At 33.7% G+C, this 27,365-nt stretch overlaps 2 protein-coding genes and 1 long non-coding RNA gene across 3 annotated transcripts; 2 read left to right on the top strand and 1 right to left on the bottom strand.

Annotated features, from left to right (window-relative positions):
* The first annotated feature begins 8,100 nt into the window (after positions 1 to 8,100).
* LOC145565328 (uncharacterized) lies at positions 8,101 to 8,877 on the top strand. The gene has a single exon (XM_081625369.1). The coding sequence runs from the start codon at positions 8,101 to 8,103 to the stop codon at positions 8,875 to 8,877; it is 777 nt and encodes a 258-aa protein (XP_081481495.1).
* A 2,460-nt stretch (positions 8,878 to 11,337) lies between these two features.
* On the bottom strand, positions 11,338 to 12,174 carry LOC145565326 (uncharacterized). Its single transcript, XM_081625368.1, has one exon. It carries the CDS (start codon positions 12,172 to 12,174, stop codon positions 11,338 to 11,340), a length of 837 nt encoding a protein of 278 aa, XP_081481494.1.
* Positions 12,175 to 25,005: 12,831 nt separating this feature from the next.
* On the top strand, positions 25,006 to 27,259 carry LOC145564036 (uncharacterized). Its single transcript, XR_014094723.1, has 3 exons — positions 25,006 to 25,242; positions 25,511 to 26,265; positions 26,834 to 27,259. It is a non-coding gene; the product is annotated as an uncharacterized LOC145564036 (long non-coding RNA).
* Positions 27,260 to 27,365: the final 106 nt, after the last annotated feature.

Raw genomic sequence — 27,365 nt, 5'->3', positions numbered from 1 at the left:
AGTAATAATAATCATAATCAAAATAATCATGTTAAAGCATAATAATAGCAAGATTCTAGGCATGATACTAACAAGATTAATAACAAATCCTAGCATGTCACTAAGCAATAAAGATCAAAGCTTTAGCCTTAACATGATACTAACATGCTATTAGGAAAGACAATAAAAGGCATCGCAGGAATCATAATAAGCATATTTGATAGTATAACCTTTTCCATAAACATGATATTAGGAATCAAAATAGGAACCTAAACATGATTTCTATATCATTATATCAATTAAACAATTAAAGTACTTACTTGGATGCCTCGTATCTCTTTCGAATAACAAAACACACACGTTAGTAACTTCAAGGAAAAGTAATAAAATTAAAGAATTAAATTAAATAATTGAAATAGAGATTTGGGACCAAACCCTCAGAAATTATAACCTTTCACGGCTAGGGCGAAGGCAACTTCGAACTTGGCTAGGTGTTTCTAGATCTCGTGAATGAGGAATTTGGTAAGAGGGAAGGTTTAGAAAAAGAATAGAGAAATATATGATTGATGATTGTAGATTATTGTTGATGATTGAAAACGGAGGTTCAGGACCCTATTTATAAGAAAACAGTCCGAACATAGGTAGAATTTGATAAGGAATAAAACTCCACGCTGTCGCCGCAAAACCAACCATGTCGCTTGGCGACAGGGTCTGTCGCGTGGCGACAGGCCTGTCGTTTGGCGACAAGGTCTGTCGCGTGGCAACAGGCCTGTCGTTTGGCGACAGCCTGGATTCCTACGCGCTTTCAAACACGGAGTCCAATTATCAATAAAAATTTATTTGTAAAGTCCGTATGAAAACTGAAATCGTATTTTTCATAAAATAATATTTTATTCCAAATAAAACTTATCAAAATATAATTATTAATTCTAATTTTATTAGGACTCAAAAGAACCTTCTAGAGAATTCTAGAAGACTATAATTAATTCTAATAACTTTAGGAATAATAATTAACATTTGGCCCTCCCATAACTTCCTCATTATTCATCGGAATTGGGCTTATAATATGTCGTTGGAAAGGTCTTTGCAAGCCCCATCCAACTACACTATTATTGGACCCTTGTCGTGGACCAAACTAAATTGGATTGCACGTTTTCATAAAACAGGAAGAGAAAAGAAATATTTTTGAAAACAGAAAGAGGAATATTTTAATAAAAACATCCTCATCACTAGACTTTCCACACTTTTACCTCGTTCAATAATCAAATGACGTGAAAGGTACTCATCACTGGGTTTGGTTTTGGGGAGACACATTTGGGTGTCTACAGTGAGCAAAGGGTTGAGTTACTGTCATCTTAATTGAAACAAGAGAGCAACAAAAATAGTGGAATATTTACTATTAAATTGGTTACCGCAAAGAACAAGGAAATTGTAGGGAAAAAGTGGTTATCAAGCAAAAAAAGTATCAAACTATTGAACTTTAAGAAGATTGAAATTGAACTTTAAGTACTCCTCTGTTTTCGTTCTGTAACCCCTTCCCTTTTTCATTTGTATTCCTTTTTTTTTTCTTTTTTCTTTTTTGCTTTATTGATGATTGAAATTGTGTTAAAGATGAATGAAGCAGTTGATGAAGGTGGAAGACGGTGGAAGCGGTTGGGGATAAGGCTCTAGTTTTCTAGAGAGATAAGCTGTCAATTTAGAAAGATTTTTTTAGGGTTCGTTTGGAATCACTGTGGTTTTCTGTTTTTTGGTTTTTTGTTTTTCAAAATCATATGATATATGTCCTATAATGAATAAAAAATTAGTCAAACTTATTAAGAAAATGATATTTTTGAAAACTGACAACAAAAAAGTGAAAACACCTTTTTCTTGTTTCCTATTTTTGGTTTTTTGTTTTCAAAAAAACTAAAAAGTGAAAATAAAAAATGGTGCCAAACAAGCCTTTAGTTAGTTCCTTTGGTTTTTTCTCTCTAACTTTTTAACTTACAATATTTGAATTTCACTCAAGGGATAACCATTATTCTCATTTCATTGCGTAGCTTTTTTGTTTGATTTCATTCAATTTTTAGGTGTATTATGCGAATTCCAAAACATTATTATTTTCGTTCTCTAATTTATATTTCCTCCGTTCTTTTTTACTTGACCCGCTTTGACTTTTACACTATTCACCACCCCTTCTTTAACCGTCTTTTGTGAATTATATACAAGTAAAAACATATTCATGTGGCATCTTGTTAGATTTCCTTCAATAAGTACTATCATAATGTATAATTTCTATAATTTAAAAATATAGGGAATTAAAGTAAGTTATTGATTGTTAAAGTTTGCATTTGTAAGTGTGATAAATGAAACAGGTCAAGTAAAAAAAATGAAGAAAATAGATTATATAGCTTATACTACTATTGTATTCATCCTATTAATGAATTTGCTTGTATAAGAGGTTAAAAAAAAATTAAAAAAATAAAAGGTGTTAGGGTATCAAAATGGATTCCCATTTTGGGCCTCTAATGTCCATTGGGCCACCAAGTCCAATAGCTCTAAAGTCATGTTCCTTATATTCATACTCAGTCCAAAAGCATATCAAGGTCCATCAACGGAGCCCACGCGCTCAGGGCTTAGCACGTATCTAAGCCCCATGTTATTTACTATCCTATGAACATAAATAGTCCAAATTTCACCATAATCGGGTATATATTATTATGCACTGTTTAGTCACCTTAAGAAAAATAATATTCAATAAAAATAATTTCATTTTAGTAAAAAAAATATTCAGTTTGTAAAAATAAGTTCAGTTCAGTAAAAATAATTTTAGTTCAATAACATAATTTTAGTTCAGTAAAAATCATTAACTCTAAAGAAGAAATATAATAGGGAATCAATAAAAATAATTTCATTTCAGTACAAATAATTTCTATTCACTAAAATAATTTCAATTCAATGAAAATAAGGTTAAGTAAATAGGGCCTTAAGCGTCAAGTATTTATACTCTTGCATAGCACTAAATACTCTCCCATTGTATTAAAAGGACTGATTTAGGCTTTAGAGGGGCATTCCTCGAATAACCCACCAAGGTCAGTTAAATTAACGTGCTTTGCTGTGTAAGAAACCCTATAACCGTCTTTGGCCCATTTGACTAAGGACCCTCTTAGATCACATTGTTTATTCCGAAACAAAGGGTATTGTAGAAGACAATCTTATATGTAGTGCCACGGAGTATGAGATATCCTAACTAATTTTGGGTAAAATTGAGTATTCTTTTTTACAAAATTATGTAACTTATTAGAGAAGTGTAACTATTTTCATATACTTAATTTTTTCCTTTTTTAATGTAACTTTTGTTACTTTTATATTCAACTAATAGACTGTTTTACATAATATTGTCTCAAAACGAGTTTTTGTGCTTGACGTATTTAACAGAATATAATCTACATAATGGTCTTTTTGCCAACTACATATATAATCTACCTATTTAAGGTCCTTTTGCCAACCTTTGTCCACATCACTCTAAATCTTTAATATATTGACCCTTTTTGGTGGTAGCATTTGAGATACCGATTAGCGTTTTGACTAGTTAAAACTCTACTGGAAAAAATGTGAGTGTTTGGTAAGGTAGAGGTTCGAGTTGTGATTAGCGGTAGAGGTGGTGTTTAGGTAGCTTTTCTCAAACGTTAAAAATAGTAGCGTTTAGAAGTAGTGGATAGCGTTTGATAATTTTTTTGTTACTTTTTTAACAATGTGTGTGTGTATATTAGTTTTGTGCCGCGTGCGATGCCCGGGTTGTTTATTGAATTTTAAGATAAACTTTTATTTATATGCCAAATGTTAAAATATATAATTGATACAAAATTAAATAGGAATTTATGTGCTTTTTGTGATGATTTAAATAATGTAGTAGGTATGTAATGACTAATAATAATAATAATAATAATAGTGAAAATGTTCGATTAAAAAAATTATTAAAAAAAAATAGCAAAGTAAGGTTGAAATATTAGAAATTTCTAAAAAGTGAGCCAAAAATAAATTAATTAAAAAAAACATTCTAAGCCCATTAGATTGATCCGAACCCGAAATTTTAGGCTAGGGTGAACATTTCTTGACCTAGGACCTGAAGTGACCTGACTCTGTGATCCGACCTGATTGATAGATCTACATATAGAATAAAATTATATTAGATTGTGAAGTATTTAATTTCAATCGTTTAGAATAGATTAGTAAGGTTACATATTCCTTAAAAAAATGTATTATAAATGGATGTTGTACGTTTTGAACTACTTCCGTCGCTCTAAAAAAAATTATGATATAAAAAATAAATTTATATGATAATATTGAGAGTTATAATCTAATATGTGTTATGAATAAAATTATAATTTAATTTGTACATATATTAATATTTTATTGAAAATAAAATTCTACACTAACAATTTTATCCTAAAATTCTATCCAAATTTTATTGAAAATAGAATTTTTAAACTATCTTTTTTTATCATACAAAGTCTATCTAAATCTATCCAATTTTTTATTAAACAAATAAATCATATGTGTCAAAATAATTTTTATACATCGCCAATGTGGCGCGACACTTGGCAAAAAGTTGGGACGTCAAGTGTCGCTGTCTCGTGGCCTGGCTAAAAGTTTAGCTTTATATATATATATATATATATATATATATATATATATATATATATATATATATATATGAATTTCGATAATTTTAGTATTGCATGTCACCGCTACTTTTGCCAAACACTATCAACCATTACTTTGACAGCTAATATCTAACTACTACTAATTGACAGCTACTCGCTACTTTAACAGTTACCCGCTACTCAACTGCTAAAAGTTACCTGCTACCGCTACTTTTGCTAAACAGGACCAAAGTCTATTATGCAATCCAACCATGTATGCTTGGTAGAGTTGGTGAGGAACTCACCTTGTGATTTTGAGATCACAAGTTCGAGCCCCAACAACTAAACATGCTTGGGAGTGGGGGATTTCCTTACATTCCGCTCTACTTTCATCTCACTTTTAAAAAAATTAAAAATAAAGTCTATGCAATCCGCTTTTGTTGAGTTCTTCAAAGTGAGTTAAATCCCTGCTAGGGATGAAGTTCGGTTTAAAGTGTGGTTTTAAGCCCAAACCAAAATCAAACCATATAAATTCGGTTTGGGATTTTTCAAACCGCATCGCACCATATTATTATTCGGTCCAAACCAATTAACCAAACCACACCACATTTAATTCCTTTTTTTTTTTTTTTTTTTTTAACAATTTTTGGACCTAGTGTTCTTGGCTTTGATTTGTAAAAAACAATTTGGGCATAATTTTCAAAACCTGTTTTTGGGCTTGGTTTATTTTAGTTTTCCAAAAGTAAAGCAAACAAAAGATATACATTAGGCTATTAACAAATAACAAGTCCTAATGATAGCGCAAGAGTTTAGGTTTTCTTTTTTTTTTTTTTTCCTTATATATGAAGGGGATTAGATTCTAGGTAATTAGGAATCCTAAATTTTGGTTTGTAGTTCGGTTTTTGATTTTTCTAAACTTAAACCGAAACCAAACCGCAAATCATATTTTTTTATTTTTCAAAACCAAACCGCACCATATTAAAAAAGAAACCGAACCGTATTACTTATTTAGTTTGATTTTTGGTTCGGTTTGGTTTTAAACCGAATTACTTTCACCCCTAATCAATGCCTTATAAAAAAGTTTGGCAAAACTCTTATAAATAGTGTATAGACATTTATATCCCTACAAAATGTTCTTTTTACATTTCGCCACCATTTGATTTCGAAAGCTTTAAATTTGTCTCTTCAATTCCTTAAATTGATTTAAAATGTTATGTTTAATTCACTACTTAAAGCAATCTTTTACCCTTTCAATTTCTATTTGTTTAATATTCCTATTTAGAATTTATTATACATTTATATTTCTAGATCGAACTCAATATCTTTTTATCATTCAATCACTAAATCAAATAACTCAACTAAAGCTATAAACATTGTACAACTAGACAACATCCAATATATTTATTGTCTATATGAAAATAGTTTTAATAAAATACACCCTCCGTTTTTTTTATTTTTTTAATTTGCATTACTTGAGAATGCACAAAGTTTTAGAAGAGTAATAAAATATTGTGAGTAGGCGAATAAATTATTATAGTAAAAGTAAGATGGTGACCATGAAAGAGAAGGTATGTGAGAGAAGATAGATATTTTTGTTATTTAAGTGGGGGACCATGGAAGAGAGAGAAATGATAAAATAATTTGAGTGGGGTTTAAAATAAGAGAAAGGAATTATAAAATATAGTATAAAATTACCAAATATAGAAGTAATGCATTTATAAAAAAAAACACCCATAAAAGGAAAGTGATGCAAATAAAAAAAAAGGAGGGAGTATTATGCAAACAGGCATAGAGCATAGAGGTCATTGGTAAATTTCTTCTATAAGCGCTAGCCATACCTGACATATCACGTGTGTTGGAATTTGTAGTATGATAAAATTAAAATGAGTAAAAGATAGTCATGCATAAAAGGAAGGAAAAATTGTCAAAAATAATACAACTTTTGGCCAATTCTTTTTTAATAATACAACTTTTGGATTATTTTATAGTAATATAACCTTTAGGGGGTGTTACTTTTAAACAAGACAAAATCGAATTTTCGGTAGAGTTTGAGGTGGGAGAAGGGGAGGGGATATTCCCCTTTTCCCCATCTCCACCACCAAAACCTCATCCCCTTCCCTTTCCTAACCTCAAAATTCACCGAAAATTCAATTTAGTCTTATTTAAAAGTAACACCCCCTAAAGGTTGTATTATTACAAAATTATCCAAAGGTTGTATTTTTTTGGCAATTTTTCCTAAATAGAATAAGGTTAAAATGAGTAAAACTTAAATAAATAAAAAATGAGTAGAAGTTCAGAAATCGGAGGAAGTATGATTCTCTAGTTTATTTCGTCCATTTATTTTAATGACTAGTTTCATTTACTAGTTCATAACACATTTGCCAATGCATAAATCTAAGGTTCAATATCTTTAATTCCTAATAAGTAAAACTTATAACATAGATATTATGATAGAATTTATAGAGACGAATTAAATTAATCAAGATCCCATATAACTATGTTTTCTCTTACGTATAAATAACAAAATATAATCGAAAGTGAGTTTATAAATAATGCAAATTTCAATCTAGGTCAAGTAAAATAAAACATAGAGTATAATTTTGGGAAAATTTTGTCAAATGCATACAACTAACAAAGGTGGAAATCTTATCCTCCTAAAAAATTTGTAGTAGTTGAAAATTTCTAGACATCGGTCCATTTCTACTGTCTTTGTACCTTTGTGGCATGTGCCACTATGAGAAGATAATTCATGAAATCGTGATTCCCTTGATCTTCTAGGATTGTTCTGTAGAACCCTGGTGGGTAAGGTGGGTCTATCTCAGGTGGGGTGAAACTATCTTAGAGGATCACAATTCATTGAGGCTAGTTGTTCGTGTTCTGTCACAGCCACTTTAATAGTGGCTTGAATTGATTGTAGCATCACTATACTTGTACGAGATAGTGCCGACACCGTTAAGGATTAGTCATTAAGTTACAGTACACAGCTAATCATGTCTTGATTAGCATGCCGGCCTAACACCCATGTCGACCCTTTTCTCGGCCACGTGGTGAGCTGCTTAAGGCCACGTAGGCACCTGCTGCCTACAAGGTCGGTCTGCCACCTATGCTGATAGGTGGCACCAGCTTGGTTATCTTCCTATAAATACCCAAGCATATTTTCATTATAAGGTACAATCTTTTTCTCTCTCTAGAAATATTTTCTTACTTTCTCATTTATTCTTCTCATCAAATTGCTAACTTTAGCATCAGAGCGGTTATTCCCGGATAACCCCCGGGTTAGCTAATTTGTGCTGACTGTGCAGGAGATGAATTGGACTGTAAACCTTTACCTACCCTTACGGATTTACGGTACCGGAACATAGAAGTGTATGTCGATGACTCGATTGTAAAAAGCCGACTGGTCGCAGATCACGTCGCGGATCTAAGGGAAACCTTTGAAACCCTTAGTCTACCACTGCCAAAATCAATAAAGGACATACAGAAACTTACCGGTCGCATGGCAGCGCTGACAAGGTTTATCAGCAATTCAGCTGATAAGGCCTTGCCGTTCTTTGTGGTATTACAAAAAAACAAGACGTTTGTTTTGGGAAAGGAACAAGAAAAAGAACTAGAGGTGGTGAAGAACCATTTAAGGTCCTTACCAACAATAGCGAGGCCAGAACAGGGAGAAAGCCTGCAATTGTATATCTCGGCATCCCTAAAAAGGGTAGCAGCCGTATTGTTAGTAGAGCGGAAGAAGGTCCAAATGCCCATTTATTTCGTGAGCCATGTCTTAAATGCTGCGGAAAGACGGTATCCCCTGGTAGAGAAAATCGCGTATGCGGTGGTTATAGCTGCACGAAAGTTATGGCCTTACTTTGATGCACACACTATTGAAATCCTAACGAATCAGCCGTTAGAAAAATCTCTACAAAAGATGGAAACCTCTGGGCGCTTGTTTAAATGGGCGATAGAGTTATCGGAGTATGTAATAACTTATAAGCCGAGAGTGTCAATAAAAGCTCAAGCCTTGTTCGATTTCATCGTTGAAACCTCCTACACTGAAGAAGAAGAAGAAGTCGAGTTATGGAAGGTTTCTGACGGCTCTACAGCGTCAACAAGTTCAGGGGCCGGTATAATTATGGTTTCCCCACAGGGAGATGTGTTTGAATACGCCATCAAATTCAAATTCAAAGCCTCTAACAATGAGGCTGAGTATGAGGCAGCCGTGGCGGGAGTACAATTGTGCATAGCTGCCGACGCAAAGCGAATTAAGTTGTCAACGGACTTGTAGGTAGTGTCAAGCCAGTTTAGTGGGGAGTACGAGGCTAGAGAACAAACAATGATTGCCTATTTGGCCAAATTAAAGGACATAACGCCGAATTCTTTCCTGAATTCTTTGCTGAATTGGAGCTTTCCATATTGTATTCCAACAATCATCATCAATGACATCAGTATCATGGCACAAAATATTAAGCACTGACTTGATAGTAAATTTACCATGAGTACTGTCCTTCCAGTAGACAAGGTCTTCAGCTGCTGGGTCAATTCGAAGCTCATGGCTTTGAATAATCTTCAGCACATTTTCAGGCAGAAAAGGAGCAAAAATAGCCCACCTCCAACCTACATCAACCTCCCACATTTCACCAATTGTCGCAGCTGCTAACTCCATGGGTAAAGGCTGTGTAACTAAGTTACTCAAAGGTTCATCTGGGCACCATAAATGATCCCAAAAGAGAGTCCTCTCACCATTTCCTACAGCAACCTGCACTCCCTTCCCCAAAGTATTTGCATTTTCAGAGATACCACTCCAAACATTAGAACTTCTAGCCTTAGGATCGAACATGTCTACATCACATCTCCCCTTGCAGTACTTTTCTCTCAAGACCCTTGCCCAAAGAGCATTTGGCTCAGTAAGCATTCTCCATCCGAGCTTCGTGAGGAACGCTGCATTTGCTTGCTTTGCTGAATATACTCCAACTCCTCCTTGACTCTTTGGTTGTTGCAGCATCTCCCAAGACAGCAGATGGACCCCTCTTTTCTCCTCATGGCCTCCCCATATGAACTTTCTAGTTTTCTTGTCGATTGCTTCACATGTAGTTCGGGGTATCTTTGCAGTTTGCATAGAGTAAAAAGCAATTGTAGAAATGGTAGACTTAGCCAAAGTGATCCTTCCAGCCAGAGAGAGATACTTAGTCTTCCACCCCGCAAGTCTACGATCGATTTTTTCACACAAGTGATTAAAGGTCTCTTTAGTCACTCTACTAGTCAACGTTGGCATGCCAAGGTACATACCAAAATCTTGAGTAACCTCCATATTCAACGCACTGCTAATTTGAGTTTGCTCCTCACTGCCCACATTAGCCGAGAAATATACTCTTGATTTAGCAAAACTCACTTTTTGTCCCGAGGCCTTGCAAAAACGATCAAGACAATCATGTAACACTTCGGCTTGCTCAACACTTGCTTCCGCAAATAATATAATATCATCAGCAAAAAAGAGGTTAGATAAGGAAGGACCATCCCTACTTGCACGAATAGGCTTCCATCTATTTTGAACAATAGCCTCTTGAATGACTTGAAAGAAACGTTCCATACACATAACAAACAAGTAAGGGGAGAGGGGGTCTCCTTGGCGAATTCCACGACTAGGCTTAAAACTTTGAGATGGTTCCCCATTCCAAAGAACTTGCAAGGAAGCCGAAGTCACACATTCCATTATAAGCTCAATCATAAAAATTGGAAGATTCATTTGCACCATCGTATCTCTAATGAAAGACCAACGTAGTCTATCATAAGCTTTTTCGAAATCAATCTTGATGGCCATATAACCTTTCGCACCTTGCTTTCTTCTCATGGTATGAATAACCTCTTGGACTATGATAATATTGTCCGTGATTTGTCTACCCGGTACAAAGCTTGATTGAGTATTAGAAATCAAGTGGGGAAGAACCGGTTTGAGACGATTGACTATAACCTTGGTGATCACTTTGTAAGCAACATTACATAATCCAATAGGCCGGAATTGAGATGCAAGCTCTGGTTTCTCAAGCTTAGGAATTAGAGCTATAAAAGTGTCATTGAGATGATCAGGCAGCCCCTTTTCCTCCAAGATAGGCATAATGGTTCGATACACTGTATCCGCAATAATTTCCCAATTCTTTTGATAGAATAAGGCTTGAAAGCCATCCGGTCCCGGTGCTTTCAACGCCCCCATCTCCTTGATTATAGATTCAACCTCCACTTTTGAATATGGCCTAACCAAACCACTCCAATCAGCCGTGGAAAGCTCCGGGAACACATCTTGAGGAACATCGAAAAAATCAGGTTCACCCTCCTCTGTAAATAAATTCGAAAAATAATTCACTATGTGGTTCTTGATTTCTTCTTTGTCTTGAATCCAGTGATCATTCTCTCCCTTGATGGCAACAATTTTATTTTTCCATCGACGCACAATTGTTCTTAGATGAAAGAAGCTTGTGTTACGATCCCCATGTTTGAGCCATTCAATCCTTGATTTTTGATACCAAAGAATTTCCTCCCTTTCAAGTACTTCATCAAGTTCTCTTCTTAACCTTGCCTCCAATTTTAAAAGACCTCTATCAATTTTTTCGGTCAATTTCTTCTGTATTCCTGCTATTCGAGCCAAGAGCAATCTTTTTTGCTTGAAAATGTTACCAAAAACATCTCTATTCCACACTTGCAAATCAGAGGACAATTTAGACAGAGAGTTCATTAAATCACCTTGTGCATCCTAATTTTGTTCTACAAAGTCCTTGAAATTCTCATGAGTCATCCAAGTAGCTTGAAAGCGAAAGGGTCTGTGAATGGATTGTAAGGGAGCAAAACCATTTGGTGAAACAAAGATGGGACAGTGATCAGATTGTACAGCAGGGAGGTGCTTCATCGAAGCTTGTTCAAAACGCATAGCCCACTCATCATTACATAGAGCTCGATCTAAACGAGCACTTTGTCGAGTTTCAAGAGTCTTCCCCTGGGCCCAAGTATGTGCTGCTCCTGCAAATTCAACCTCAAGAAGTTCCATATCTTCAACCCAATTATTAAACAATGCAGAACGACGATTGGTTTCATGACAAGACTTATTACGTTCAGAGGGAAATCTCGTGTCATTAAAGTCACCAGCCAATAACCAAGGCTTATTATGTGTGGCTGCAAAATTTTTCAATTCCTCCCACAAGTCTTTCCTTTTCAAGGGGTCTGGACTTGCATAAATAGCAGAAAAATACCAAGGAACTGCTTCAACACGAGTGATCTCCATGGTAATATGCTGATTGTGTTTTATGATCGGGTTAACAGTCACAAATTCGGGTTTCCAATAAACCCAAATACCACCGCTAAATCCCATAGCATCCACTCTTTCATGACCATTATAACCCAAAATAGCTGCTATTTTGAGTGCTTGTTCTCCTCCCATATGTGTCTCGACTAAGGCTAGAACATTGGGTTGATTTAATCTTACAACCTCTTTCAAAGCAGAGGTAAAATTCGAATTGCCTTCCCCTTGCACGTTCCATATCATACAAGTAATAGGCAGAGTATCAGTTGCTAAGTTAGGTAATCTATCTTCCATGGAAACTAGGATTGAAGATAAGGTAGTCAAATAAGCATGGCTTAGCAATCTCAGCAGGCGCTGAACTTCAATTGGTGGACTCACTGTCACCACCAGATCCGGAGGAATCGAGACAGGTGGTAACAAAGAGTCCATATGAACCTCCATTATGTGCACCAGGGGGTTCATGATCGTTAGGTAAGGTTGCTCCATTGGCAACCCCACACATAGGGTCTTCTTCGGGGGAACATTCAAGGTGATTGGGTAGGGAGGATAAGACATGAGTGATGGCATTTGAAGAGTCATTGGCATCATGAATTTGCTTCTCAAGTGCTTGTGTGATTTCTTCAATAGCTTGGGGAGGTGCTTCAGTATTAGCTTCTAAGTCAATAATCGAGTTCTCTTTACCTTGCTTGGACGTTGCTACGGTTTTGGAAACATGAGAATCATGAGAAGAAATATTGGCAGAAACTTCCTTAAGTGGGGTGCTTTGGTTCGAAGGAAATATTTTCCTCTTTTCCTGATAAGATTTTAAGGGAATCTTTTTTGATTTTGTATGGTGTGCACTTAAATCACTTAAATTAAAAACAGAAGGAAACAACTCAGAATTTTTATCTTGCTGAGATTTTTCCCCCAAATTAACCGTGCTATAATCCATCCCATCTTTATCTTGGAAAATATTATCTTCCAATTCCTTGTTTATCTCTACCATATTATTCCCAAAATCACTCTCTTGATTTTCCAGAATATTAAATCTTGAACCACTCCCATTATTTTCTCCTAGAATTACGACAGATTTATCCTTTCCTGTATGCACTCTGAAGTTGTTAGCCACCACTGGAATATTCCCTGCCACCTTAGCACCACCAATGGCAGTTTTCCCTGCCCCTGCATTCTTGTCCTGTTTAGCAGTCCTCTGTCTACCAGGTTTTTTCACTAGCATCCATGATCCAAAATCCTCCTGCTCTTCTGGTCTAGGAACTTGATTATGTAAAGGGTTATCATGAACCACCATAGCAGATTGCCTAACATTCTCTGGTTCAAGATTACAATCGTCAGCCACATGACCAAGCTTGCCACACTTGAAGCAAACTATTCTAATTCCCTCATACTGCACTCTCCAAATTCGACCCTTTAGCCAAAATTTAGACAATAAAGGCTTTGATAAATCAATCTCAACACTTAGCCTAGTGAATTGGCCTCGTTCAGCTTGAGCAGTGGTTTTATCTACTCGAATAACCTTTCCAATTTTTTCCCCAATTTTATTTAAAAAACTGATATCAAAGTATTCCACAGGGAGGTTTGGGATACGAACCCAAGCAGTGAGAACTTTAATTGGGGCATCATCTGGAACAAAATTAGGCACCCATTTCCTAATTGTCAAGTAGTTATCATCAAGGAGCCAAGGACCTTGGGTGAGTACATAATTGTAATCTGCCTTGTTCGTGAATCTAGCAATAAAATAGTTACAACCAATGTCTGTCAGTGCGAGTTCACCCTTGATATTCCATTTTTTCTTTAGTCGTCTCATTAATCCCATGTAGCCTAACTTCCCACTAAACATCTTGATTATCAGTGAAGTTTTCCAAGGTTGTCTCTGACATTTCTTTTCTTCCTTGGTAAGCTTAATGACAGGGCACCTATCATCATTTAAGATATCGTCCGGAATATCCTCTTCATCCTCAGAAATATCTGCTTCATCCTCGTCATCCAGTAATTCACCAAATTCTTGATGCGGTGAGTTTGCATGACCTGATCTAATCATATCACGGAAAGAAGGCACTCCCTGTTGATTGGAGAAAACCAACGGAACTTGTTCCCTCTGTAATACAGGGGACTTAGCATTATCCCTTGCAGTTGCATCAGCCATTTCTTCATCTTGAGAGCTCCTTGCACCAAAGATCACATGGTTGATCTTACTCTTTGGTTTCTTATTCGAGCGATCAAACTGATCTCGCTCCTCAGTTGAGGAAGGGATACCATGGTTGCCATTGGGGTTTTCCTTAGGGTTTTTCATAGAGAGCATTTTTGTTTCTATTGATTGAAGGGCTTTTCTAGTATCTGTATCTACATACATATATTAAAAATCTATTTTATTTTTTAGAAGAAAAGGAACTTTAATCATTAATTAGAAATAATTCGAAAACACATAGCTGGCAAATACCAACTGATAAACCAGAAAGGTATCATGTTCCCTTTGGAGGGGGAAAATAAAGGGATACAACCAATATTATAGCAAAATAAAAAAAAATAGTAGTGACTCCACATAACATCACTACTATCGCACAAGCAGAACTCAACCAGATCTACTCCCTCTCGTGTAATCTACTTAGGCCTTGTTTGATTGGAAAAAAAAACGAATAATAAAAAAATATTGGGAATATAAAAACGGGGGGTTTGTTTGGTTGACTATAATAAGTAAAATATGTAGCAATTAAATTACCAAGCTTGTCAAAGCAAAAAAAAATCACTTTTAAGGCAAATTATCAACTCATTGGTCGTAATATTTGAAAATCTAAATAGGTCAAACTTATTAAGTCAATCAAATATTTTGAAATCTTTTGTTGCCTATATTATTAGTAGCTAAATATCGCAACTAAAATCTTTCCAACTCCAGCTACTAAGTATTCTCGTCAAAATCTACCACTAATTATAGTATTCACCGCCATATACTCATCAATATAATCCTCATACAATCACTAATTTAACATTTTATTGGGAGAGACACCATTATCAAAGCTTTATTAATTTACAGGTATTAGCTACCTCCAAACTTGTTTATTAATTGATTTTATTTCTTTATCGAGCCCTTGATTAGGTTGCTTGTTTATTAATTGATTTTATTTCTTTATCAAGCCCTTGATTAGGTTGTACTTTGTAGTTGACAATTAGTAAAGGTATTTTTATGTTGTTATAATACTTACAGATTTTCTAGCTTTACTATTAAATTTAATTAGATTAAATCCCGTGCCATGCACGACTATTTTAATTACTCCATATTTTCTTTCTATAAATTAATTTATGGCATACAAAATAAAAAGTCAATATCTTTGTAGAATAACCTAGATTCCACCATAATTACATCTTTTGTAAAAAGATCATTTATTTCCTTATTAATCCGTACTTAATTGTGTAATAACAAAATAAAGGTAAATATTATTGCTTGTTTATTTGCTTGACAAAAAAAAACTTCTCTTTTAAATAAATTCCTTAAATAAAATTTTCTAATTAATTAAAAAAAATACTAAAGACACACTAGAAATTAACACGTGTCATTGTTGGTGTGTCTTTTAGTATATAGTTATTGATTGATGATTTGCCATTGAAACAATTTCACTTTTACTTTTTTGAAGTAAGAAAATTACATCAATGATTTTTCTTTTTTTTTTTTTAATTTTAAATACCACTGTGCTTGTATAGTAACGTGGGATACTTCTATATTCAGACTCGTAAAATTTAGCTGCTGGGCTTTCTTAAAAACTGGTTTAGTTTTTAGGTAGACAAACATACAATTGCATCTTTAGCAGATTATTGCTAATCAATCAAAAATCAATAACATAATACTAAAACAGACACCAGGAATGACACATGTCAAATCCTGATGTAGTTTTTTCCCTCCAAAAACACCCCTTTCCTTTTTTACTAGAATCTTCTTTTAGAATTTTAGTACAATATTATTCCAAATCTTAAATACGTATCTTTTATAACATATATTTTCCTTTATAGCTATCACTTTATTTCTCATATCTTTTATTAATAGGACAATGTATCATATTAAACTAGGTTAGGTCCCGTGTCATGCACGGTAATTTTTAATAATTGTTTCATATTAACACTACATTTAGTTAATAAAATTAAAATTTGTCTAAAATATTGTGCTAAATTTATGAAAGAGCCTGTTATCCAATATATTTTCTTTAAAATTACTTTTGGCTACACATACCTCTATATGTGCATTCGGGTGCATATAAAAGGTGATAATTGGCCATTGACAAGACATGATTTTAATATACGCATTTGTTAATATGCATATATTTTTGTATAAATTTGATTTCACTAACAAATTGCATTGGTATAATTTATTAACCAAATGAATTTCTTAAAATGTAGGACATTAAAAATTATGTTAAGAAACTTTTTTTTTTTGCTTAAATTTAAAGTTGTTAATTTTTTTTGAGGAAGGATACATCAAATCTTTTATTTTAAGTAATTTTTTAATATTTGATATTTGAATTATTTTCTTGGATCTTCTAATATATAATTAAATAAAAGCAATAAAAAAAATTAGAATACTTGTTGTAATATTTGACACGAATTCTATAAAAAAATCTAATTTATTTTTTTACTTATGTTTATATAGTTGACAATATGTTATGGGAATATACGTCAAATCTTTTATAATCTTTTATATATGTATAAATTTGTTATTCTTTATTTATGTACTCGTATTATATAAGATTTAAATCCAAAATATTTTCTAAAAAAAAAAAAAAAAAAAACTAATGATGTACTAGAAAATGACACATGTCATTGTTGGTGTATCTTTTAGTATATAGTTATTGATATTCATCTATATCCCTTATCTCTAATACATCATATTTTATTTCTTCAAATAATTAATATATTTTGAATAAAGTAATAATATTTAAAATGATGAATATATTAAATCATAAATTCATACTACACAATTAATTTACTACACTGTATTATGATTGTTGTTGTTGAAAAAAATTGACCAAATATCATTAAATTGGAGTTATTATTCCTGCACATTAGGTGTATGTAATACATAATTTTTAAAACTTATTAATTAATAAAAAGAAAATTGATACTAATTTATCATTAAATTTTTAAAACACTTATATGGTCATCTAACATGTAGTTTTAATGTACTCATTTGTCTAATTGAATCTTTTGTTATATTTCATTTTCATTTCATTATATATGCAAAATAAGAAGATAAAATATATTATACTTGTATTTATCTATGTTATTTTTAATACAATTTTTTTTTATTTCATTTTCATTTCATTATATATGCAAAATAGAAGATAAAATATGTTATACTTGTATTTTATCTATGTTATTTTTAATACAATTTTTTTTCTTTTATTGTTAAAATATAGTCGAATTACCGTGGGTGGCACGGGACCTAATCTAGTAAAAAAAAACAAAAACGAATCCAATAAGGGTCTGTTCACATTTAATGAACTGAGCTGAACTGAACTGATTGGAGTTGAACTGAACTGAACTGAACTGAACGGAACTGATTAGAGTTGAACTAAACTGAATTGAGCTGAAATGAATATTTTATGAGAGATAGAAATCAGGAGCTAAACTGAACTGAACTAATTAGAGCTGAACTGAACTAAACTGAACTGATTGAAGCTGAACTGAACTGAAAGCTGAACAGGCCCTAAGTAGGACTAAAAAAATGATAAGATGAAGGTAGATTTTAAATCATGATCGTACTCATGATTTGGTATATGCGGGACTCAAGCAATTTAGGGTCTGTTCTCTTCAACTTATTTTTAGTTCAATTCAGTTCAGTTCCTAATTTCCTTCTCTCATAAAATATTCAGTTCAGTTCAATTCAGTTCAACTCAGTTCAGTCAATGAGAACAGGCCCTTAGTTGTTATCGGCATAAAAGATTATTAAATAGAATACAGTATTTGATTGAATTAATAAGTGTGAGATGCAATTCTCAACAATTATGAGTAGCAGGTATATAATTTGGGAGTGATTTTTTTTGCCTTGGCAATAACAGAATTTAATGTGAAAGTTAAAGTCAATAGAAGGCAATTGCCTATAAGAAATAAATTCCTATCAATCAAACAAATACCTTACTAATCCTTTTGTTATAGTCAGTGCTTGAGGATCTCTCGCCTCTCCTCTCCTCTTCTCTCCTCTCTCTTCTAGGATTTCTCTAAAATCTTGGTCGTTTAGGCCGAAAATAGTCTAATTTCTTTGAAAATTAGACTATTTTTGACCCTTTTCCCTTAATTTTATTTAGTTTTGCAATTTAGGTTTCAATAAATCCACACAAGTAGTGTAGATATTCGTCCGTCTCCCTATGGTGGAGTCGTTTGTGTTTGTTGCTTTATTTGTTTGTTTATGTTTAATGTTTGTTTGCGTGTTAGAGTTTATAAAAAAGGTAATCATTTTTTGCCCTATTGTCAGTTCATTGGTAAAGATTTCTTCGGGATCGTAACGGTTGTCAAATTTTCAAATGTGTTCAAGCGAATCAAATGAAAATCATCTTTACGGCTACAACAAATTGTTAGACCGTCTCTTCGAAAAGGTTGTATATTCCAGTGATGTGTGCGAGAGATGTAACACAGTTCAAGATCTTTTCAACGATCGTAGCTTTGATGAAAGAAACCCTAATTTGATTTAATTTTATGTATTTGTTAATTTAGATTTCAATTATAGATGACATATGACTTTTTATTAATGAATTGATTTGTTTCAAAAATAAAAAAAAAAAAAAACAAATACCTTACCCCTTAATTCTACCATAGTAAGTTTATTAAAGCACGTAAACATTTGGTGAGGTGGCAATTGACTAATTCAAGTTTTCGTCAGTTGCTAATGTTTGGTTAATCGGAGACAAATCAATAATCAATCAATCCATAATAATAATAATAATAATATACTAATAAAAGACACACCAACATTGGCACGTGTCATTTTCTGGTGTGTCTTTTTGTTTTTTTTTAAAAATCTATTTAGGAAACAAATTAAATCTTATGCATAAATAGCACATTTAAAATATTTAATATATCCTTCCACAATATATATTAATACCATAACTTTATTGAGTAAAAAAAAATATTCAAATTCTTAACATAATTTGTGGCATACTTTTGATTTTTGATCTAATTATTTATGAAAATCTTTCCAGGAAAGATAAGGAAAAAATATTTTACGCCGGTTGATTATTAAGAAAAAAATACTATGCAAGAGGTAACGAATTAATAGTGCGTAAAAAAGAAATCTATTTGCTAGATAAATACATAGTTTTTAAATATTCATTTGGTTTACAAGAAGAAATGATATAAATTTGTTGGTGAAATATATATATATATATATATATATATATATATATATATATATATATATATATATATATATATATATATTAAAGTATCTAACTAGTTTTTGGCCCAAGCGATGCCCCAGGTCATTTTGTATATTAAAAATTGTAACAAAATAAAAAGAAATATATTGGTGGTTTTATAAAAATAATATCAATTTTTAAATTTTGTAAATATAATTGAACATCAAAATTCATTATTGAATTAATATTCAATAATCTAAATGTTATATTGTATCAGTTTGTTTTAATTGTTTAATGGATTTTTTTTTATTAATCAGCTGTTATAATAAATTCTTCGAGTAAATAAATTTTGTGGTAAAAAGAAAAAACTTGTAAAATTGTTATGCATTTTTAGGTGATAATACGATAATATACACGTTTTATATGCCATATTTATATGATATTGGTCGTGCTTTCTTCTTACAATTGCTTATTTGAGCATCATTTTATTATATATTTCAATATTGCTCTCCTCGGGATATTTTCTTTGTTTTGTAGGAATAAGCCATTGTGTGAGTTGAGCTATGTATTGGAGATGTTTTAATATGACAAAGAGAAGGAAACTACATAAGGACAACCTACTCCACAACCGAGTGTGGCATATGACTTTCTCCACAGCCTACCCGCGGAAGCACATTATAAAAAGAAGAAGAAGAGTAGTGTGGCAGCCTACTCCACAGCACGCCTGTGGCCAGTGAGTAGTGTGGCAGCCTACTCCACAGCACGCCTGTGGCCAGTAGGTGGCAGCCTACTCCACAGCACACTTGTGGCTAGTAGAGGTGCGCCGTAACCAGGTTTTGGTCTGCTCGTGATTGGTACTTTGTACATGAAATTGGGCTTGTATGGGCTGAATTTTCGGGAGTTTTAATTGTATTCAACTACTCCAATATTACCTTTGGCTCTTGCTAATATATGAGCTGTGCCCAGTTAATTCTCCAGATAAAAAAAATTTATTTATGTGGTGTATAATCGTCTTTTCAAGTACCATTGGAGGGGTATATGCGTCTTTTCATGTACTAGTTGTGGGGTACATGTATAATTTCCTCACTAAAAAGTAAATGAAAGTTGCAAACAGTAATTGACAGCTCACCTAAAGTATTGAAAAAATGACCACGTTTTTTCAATATATTTACAGAAATGCCACCAGATTAACGAAAATTCGTTTATCTAGCAGATAAACTTATATTTGCCGCTAATATATAACTAGTTATTAGGGATAGTATTGGAGGAGCCGCATGATATATAACTAGGAGCAGCAACCCCATATAGAAAAGCTAGTTAGTTGTTCTTTAATAATTTTCTTCTTTGCTTAATTCTCTATTATTTTATTATGTATTTCTAGTCTTATTTTCAAGATTTAAGTTGAACCCTAATATGATTAATACTTGATTTATTCTTTTAAATTCTCAATTAATTGTTATATTGTTCATGCTTTATTGATTGTGTTTATTCCAATACTAGATTAGGGATAATTGGTATTGTTATTATTCCATTGTCTTGATCACAACGGGAGTTGGGTTTTGACGAATTCTAAAAGATCAATTAAGGGTATGAAATTCTCCACGGAAGTAGGTAGAACGGATTATTAGGAAGTTAGGGTGCCGTACTTAATGTCTTTAATTTGCATGATTCCACGGAAGTAGGTTTGATTGTTAATTAGGAAAGCCATTGACAACTCGGATCGGAAGAGATCTTTGGTATTTTAAAGGGTGTACCTTTTCCTTGTGAACATATAATTAATTGGTTGGGGTAGGAATTTGTCTTATATTGATTATGCTAGTGGTGATACTTAATTCTAGATGTTTTTATTATTTGATTTTCTTGCTTTAGTAGTATAATATTTTCAACCCTATTTTGATTGACTCACCTAGTTATAATTCATAGCAACCCAATATTGATACTACCTTCTCTATAGGATCGACCTTGACTTACTCTACTACATATTAGGAGGATAGTTAGGCTTTTATTATTTTTGTTAGGTGTGCGACCGCCTATCATTGGGTTACATATTTTAATTAACACCTATATGCATTATGGTTGAGTAACTAAAAGAAACGAAAATAAATTTGTAATCATACGATTTCTTCAAAAAAAAATGTTATTGTTAAAATACCTACTTATGAGTTCACAATTATAATTTTATAATTTATGAACACAAATAACTCTTTTTAATACAACTTTATTATCATATAAGATGTGTCATATCACTATTAGAAAACAAGCCATTTTCGATAGAACCGTTCCGACAGACACAAAAATCCGTCGGAAAGTACGAAATTTCCGATGGATTTTATTTTCGTCGAAAATCCGTCGCAAATTAGGAATTTTAATTCGTCGGAAAATATACCATTTCCGACAGAAAATCCGTCGAAAATGTTATATTTTCCGACAGATATAAAATATGTCGAAAATTTCCAACCGAAATTAATTCCGTCGGAAGTTTGCGACGGAATTTAACCCCTTTCCTACGGAATTTAGTTATAAAAAAAAAAAAAAAACCCAAAACCCAAAACCCTAATTAAAACAGTGCCCCTCCCCCCTACCCCTTTCATTTCACATTTCTCTCTCTCTCTCCTCCGCCTCTCTTCAGCTTCTCTCTCCTCTCCTCTCTTCCTCTCATCTTCTCTTTCTCTTTCCTCTCCTCCTCCCCCTTCTCTTCTCACGCCCCTTCTCTTCTCCTCTTCTCTGATTTTTTCTCATGCTTATCTCCTCTCCTCTTTTCTGATGATGGGTTAAAGTCGTTTATGGTGATGCTTTAAAACAAATTAATGGTTTTTAAGGTCAAATTCGACCATGAAAATGCTAGATCTAGGGTTTTCATGGTCGAATTTCGCCTTATTAAACCAAGTTCGAGATGAATTTCGAAGCTTTTTGATTTTTAAGGTACATTTTAATGTTTTTATTTTTGTTTTTGATTTTTTTATTTAATTTTTGGGTGGTTTTAGGTGGGTGGGTTTGAGTGTCGGTTCAGTCAGGGTTTGGGTGTGTTAGGTGGGTGCATCTGAGTTTGGGTTCGGTGGTGGTGGTGGTGGTGGTCTTTCGTGTTGAGGGTTTTAGGTGGGTGGGTTTGAGTGTGGGTTCGGTTAGGGTTGGGTGTTTTAGGTGGGTAGATCTGGGTTTGGTGAAGGTTCGGTCAGAGTTTGGGTTAAGTGCGTTTGAGTTTGGGTTCGGTGGTGGTAGTCTTTCGTGTTGAGGGTCATTAGGTGGGTGGGTTTGAGTGCGGATTCGGTCAGGGTTTAGGTGTTTTAGGTGGGTAGATCTGGATTTGGGGGTGGTTCGGTCAGGGTTTGGTTAGGTGGGTCTAGGTTTGGGTTCGGTAATGGCCTGGTTGTTCGTATTGATAGTGGTCTGGGCTTAGGGTTAGGGACTAGTGGTGGTCGTTCGTGCTGGTGGTGTTTGTTTGTGCTGGTGGTGGTCTGATGTAGGGGATTGTGGCGGTGGTTAGGGTTAGTTGAGGCGGTTTGTTTTTTTTTATTATTTTAAAAGAAATTTTCGACAGAAATTTTTTCGAAAATTTATGAATATAATATTATAACTTATGGGTTCAAATATTAATGCTAACAAATAATAAATTTTTATGAGGAAACATTGGTAATTAATAATAATAGGTGACGTGGCAACACATGGCAAGATTGACAACACATGGCAAGGTTAGAATCCTTGCCATGAGTTTCAATATATATCTTTAATAAAGATGGATCTAGGTCGTGGCGGGTCGTGCCTCGTGCCCGGCCCACGTGCTTTGGGGTTAGTTAGGCCGGCCCGACCCATGGCTCGACCCACAAGTTTTGTGTCGTGTTAGGCTGAAGTTTTCAAAAGGTTGGCCCGTTCACGGCCCATGCCCACGTGCTATCGTGCCGGGCCGTGTCGAGCTTGCGTGCCTAAGAAAAATTGCATTGATTTTAGCATGTTTTGTCATCCTGCGCCCGATCATGCCATACCTTATCGTGCTTCTCCCAAATAAAGTCCACGGCCCACACGCATAATACCGTGTCATATGCTTTTTTCGTGTTTGTGTCGTGCCATACTTTTTTCGTGTGGGGTTTCGGGTCGGCCTGGCCTAATGCCATCTTTACTCTTTCATGATAAATTCATATGAAGTAGTAACTTTGACTTATTTATTGTTGATATTATTAAGGAAATTATAACACTCATTTTTGTAAAAACACCACCTTATAAAAATTTTGTTGTGAAAGCACACCTAAAACCATTTTTTTTTTTGCAAAATAACACCTTAACCTGGTTTTCGGTGTTTGACTTGGTTTTCCGGCGTTAACTTTGCACGTGTGGGTCACGTGATCTCATAAAACCATCTTCCATTATATTTTTCCCCTTTCCCTCACCACCACCATCTCACCGCCACCTTACTGCCACCCCCGCCAACACCACCTCACCGCCACCACCACCTCACTGCCACCCTAACCAACACCATCTTACCCAATAAATCTACTCCCATGAAAATTCCTGCCTGGTTAATTCACCCTCATCCACCCAAAAACCCCACCCACCTCCTCACTCTCTTCCTCCATTGAAGCCCAATATTGTAAGCACATAAAAAAAAATATTTAATCAAAGACCATACCATATTGGTGGCATACTAAACACATTGGCCCCTTGAAATTACTGCTAATTTCATCATAAACACATTGGTGGGCATAAATTGTTGCAATTAACCTAATTTCGAGGCTAGTAAGTTGTTTAATCATTGAAATTGCTTATTAATTTGTCAGGTTTTCAAAATTTCATAAATTAGTTGTTCAAACTTTCATAAATTCCAGCCTGGTTAATTCACCCTCATCCACCGAAAAACCCCACCCACCTCCTCACTCCCTTCCTCCATTGAAGCCCAATATTGTAAGCACATTAAAAAAAATAAAAAAATTGAATCAAAGACCATATTGGTAAGCATACTAAACACATTGGCCCCTCGAAATTACTGCTAATTTCATCATAAAAACATTGGTGGACATAAATCAATTCCACAATAGTAACCTAAATTTTCAATTACAAACCCTAATTTATGAAATTTTGAAAACCTAACAATATTAATAAGCAGTTTCATTAATTAAACAACTTACTAGCCTCGAAATTAGGTTAATTGCAGCAATTTGAGCTCAACAATGGAGTTTTCTTCTTCAATTGAGAGTGATTGAGGCTTGGTTGGAAGAATAGAGGAGAGAGAAAGTTCAATTGGAGGAAAAATGGGGAAAAATTAAGAAAGAGAGGTTTTGACCCACTAGTACATAATTGAGTTTATGTACACGTTTTGGGCACACTTTTTAAAATGTAAAATTATTAGATTTATAAGTAACACTTTGGTAACATATTTTGATAGTGTAACACTCAATGTAACACTTTAAACACAGGTAACATTATATAGTAACACTTTAAAAATAGGTAACACTTTATGGCAACACTAATAGGTGTTACTTTAGGGTCTGTTCTCATACGATTATTTTCAGTTCAATTCAATTCAGTTCTAATAAGTTCAGTTCAGTTATGTTAAGTTCAGTTCAGCTCCTAATTTCCTTCTCTTATAAAATATTCATTTCAGTTCAGTTCAGTTCAGTTCAATTCAGCTCATTTCAGTCAATGAGAATATGCCCTTAATTTTTGAAAATAATTAAACCTTGCAATTAAAAAAAGAAGGTGAAAATCAATTCATTAAAAAAGCCAATTAGCTGCCAAAGGTAAAAGAAATAAGTTAAGCTAAAAAACCCACCAGCTTAATTAAGAAAAAAAAAAAAAAGAAGTTAATATCTCAAAGTTTAATTTCCTCCTCGCTTGCAACAGGCCATAGCAACTATTCATCGATAATCTCTTAGGTTTCAGCATTAAATCAATCGTATTGCGCAATTTCATTCGAAATTTTAGCAGAAAATCATTCGTCTTCATGCAATTTCATCAGATATCAATCATAATGGGCAATTTCATCAGATATCAATCGAATTTCCTCGTATATCAATCGAATTTGTGCTTTTAATTTCAGGTTTTTTTTTTATTGTGGTGGATTTTTAATTTTTTCGTTATTTAATCATGAAATTTCAAGAATGTATGAATTATAGCATTTGTTTTTTGATTGGATTGAGAATAATTATTCGCTATAGGTTTGCTGTTTCTTAATTTTTTTTTTTTTTTTTTTTGGAAGTTCTTGATTCAGTATTTCGACTTTGGTTTGTTGATTCTGAATTTTATTTTGTGTGTGTTTTTGGCTTTTTGTTTGATGTAGTGATAAATTTTTTTTTTCTTTTTTTTAGTTCATGGATGTTGTATGAGGGCATTATCGAGCATTCGAGCTTTGTCACTATATCCGTTGTTTTCTGGGTGAATTCTTGTTTCCTTTCGATTTTTTGTTTTTCACTCACAAGGTAACTTATGCTAGTCTTCAATTCGTAAGCAGTTTGTATTCTTTAATAATCTTGTAAGGAAATTGAGTTAAGCTACAATACCCTGTGTCTGACTCAATGCTGGTCATTACATTGGATTTGATTCTTCCAAAAGAGGAGCCTTGGAGTCTATGAATTCATGACCTTCAACTCTCACCGTCACTTGGACTGGCCTTTCTATAGTCGGTTGGTATCTCAATTATTGCAAGGTTGGAAAAAAGGACCAAATTTGGTTCCTATACTTATATATATTTGTAGGGACATGTGTGCTACCTACAGTGAAAGAATGTAAGACGCGATTATCTAGAGAACATCCAGAAGATTATGACTGGAAAGTAAGGTGTATGAAAAGTGTGAAACTCAAAATAGTGGAGTCTCTTTGACAGCATTGACTCCAAGCTTCGCGGGTAGCAAGGATCACAATCCCGTTCTTGGTGATGTTATAGTGGTAGTTGAATACCCATGAGCTGTTGAATATTCAGAGGGTCATTCTTATTTTCATAAGGACCCAAATTACATTTAGTTAACTGTTGCAATACCCTTTCTACTTAGAGTTATAATCTAGACTTTATTTTATGTGCAGTCTGGTGCTCTTTTTGTGCTCGGGTACTTGAATCTACAGTGAGGTGCTATTTCTTTACTCATGTCTGATCTTTATCTATCATTTTTTAATTTTCAACTTAAATTGAAACCAGCGTGGAAAAAAAGAATTGATCATGTATATATGGGAATTGTGATTTGTTTGTAGTTACTCTGATAAGGTGCAATTTATGCTTTTGTTAATTTTTACTTTATGGAACACATTTGCAAAGTAAATTTGTAGCTGACATGCTAAATTATTGGTCTTCTGAGCACACCATTTGTGATACAACTTGAATAAAATATACTGAACACGACCAGTTAAGACCTGTTATGAACATCCTGAACAGGAAAACAGGTATGAATCTGAGTCCCAGAAGAACTTAGTTATTTAGCATAGACAGTAGCCAAAAACTGGTTTTGATATAGATTGTGATGATGATATAGCCTGGTACTGCTCTAATTCAAAGCTTGTTTCCATGCTGAAAGATAGTTAATCATTAGTTTGTGATTTTTCGAATACGTGCTAAAGTTATCTTAATTACAAGATGATTTATAATTCCATGAATATGATAGTTTTATATGTGTCTTATCTGGAGTTTGTTTGACCTATAGGTACGGCCTACTGGATGGGAGCCATCAAGTATCAGTTCATAGTAAATATTCACAAATAAGAAGTTCATAAGGTCGTATTAATCAAGAAAGTTTGCTGCTACTGCTATTTTGCTGCTGAGTTTTACTGTCACTAATGTTTTTTTTTTAGCTGCTACTGTTGTCTGTTGCTGACCCCTGCTTCTGCTGTTTGCTGCCATTGCTATCTGCTATTACTGGTTGCTGCCACTACTACCTGCTATAACTGGTTGTTGCCATTGCTATCTGCTACTGTTGTTTGGTGCTACAAACTACTTCTGGTAGCTTCTGTTACTGCCGCTGCCGTTCTGCTAGCTAGTTGCTGCTATCCGCTGTTATTGATGCTGTTTACTGCTATTGCTGACTGTTTCTTAAAATTTGGAAGTTTTTCTTATTTCCTCACTTTTTCTAAGCTAGAGATCAAAGTTGATTTTCTTTGTGTTTGGATTATTATATTGTTTGGCCAAACATTAAAATAGGTCTTTATGGATTTTGTTTTTTTGTAAGAATTATGAAA

Source organism: Chenopodium album, chromosome 10, assembly GCF_948465745.1.
Source record: "Chenopodium album chromosome 10, dcCheAlbu1.1, whole genome shotgun sequence".
In the NCBI taxonomy this organism is placed as follows: Eukaryota; Viridiplantae; Streptophyta; class Magnoliopsida; order Caryophyllales; family Amaranthaceae; genus Chenopodium; species Chenopodium album.
The sequence above is the reverse complement of the archived record's forward strand: the minus strand, read 5'-3'. Positions and strand labels throughout refer to the sequence as shown.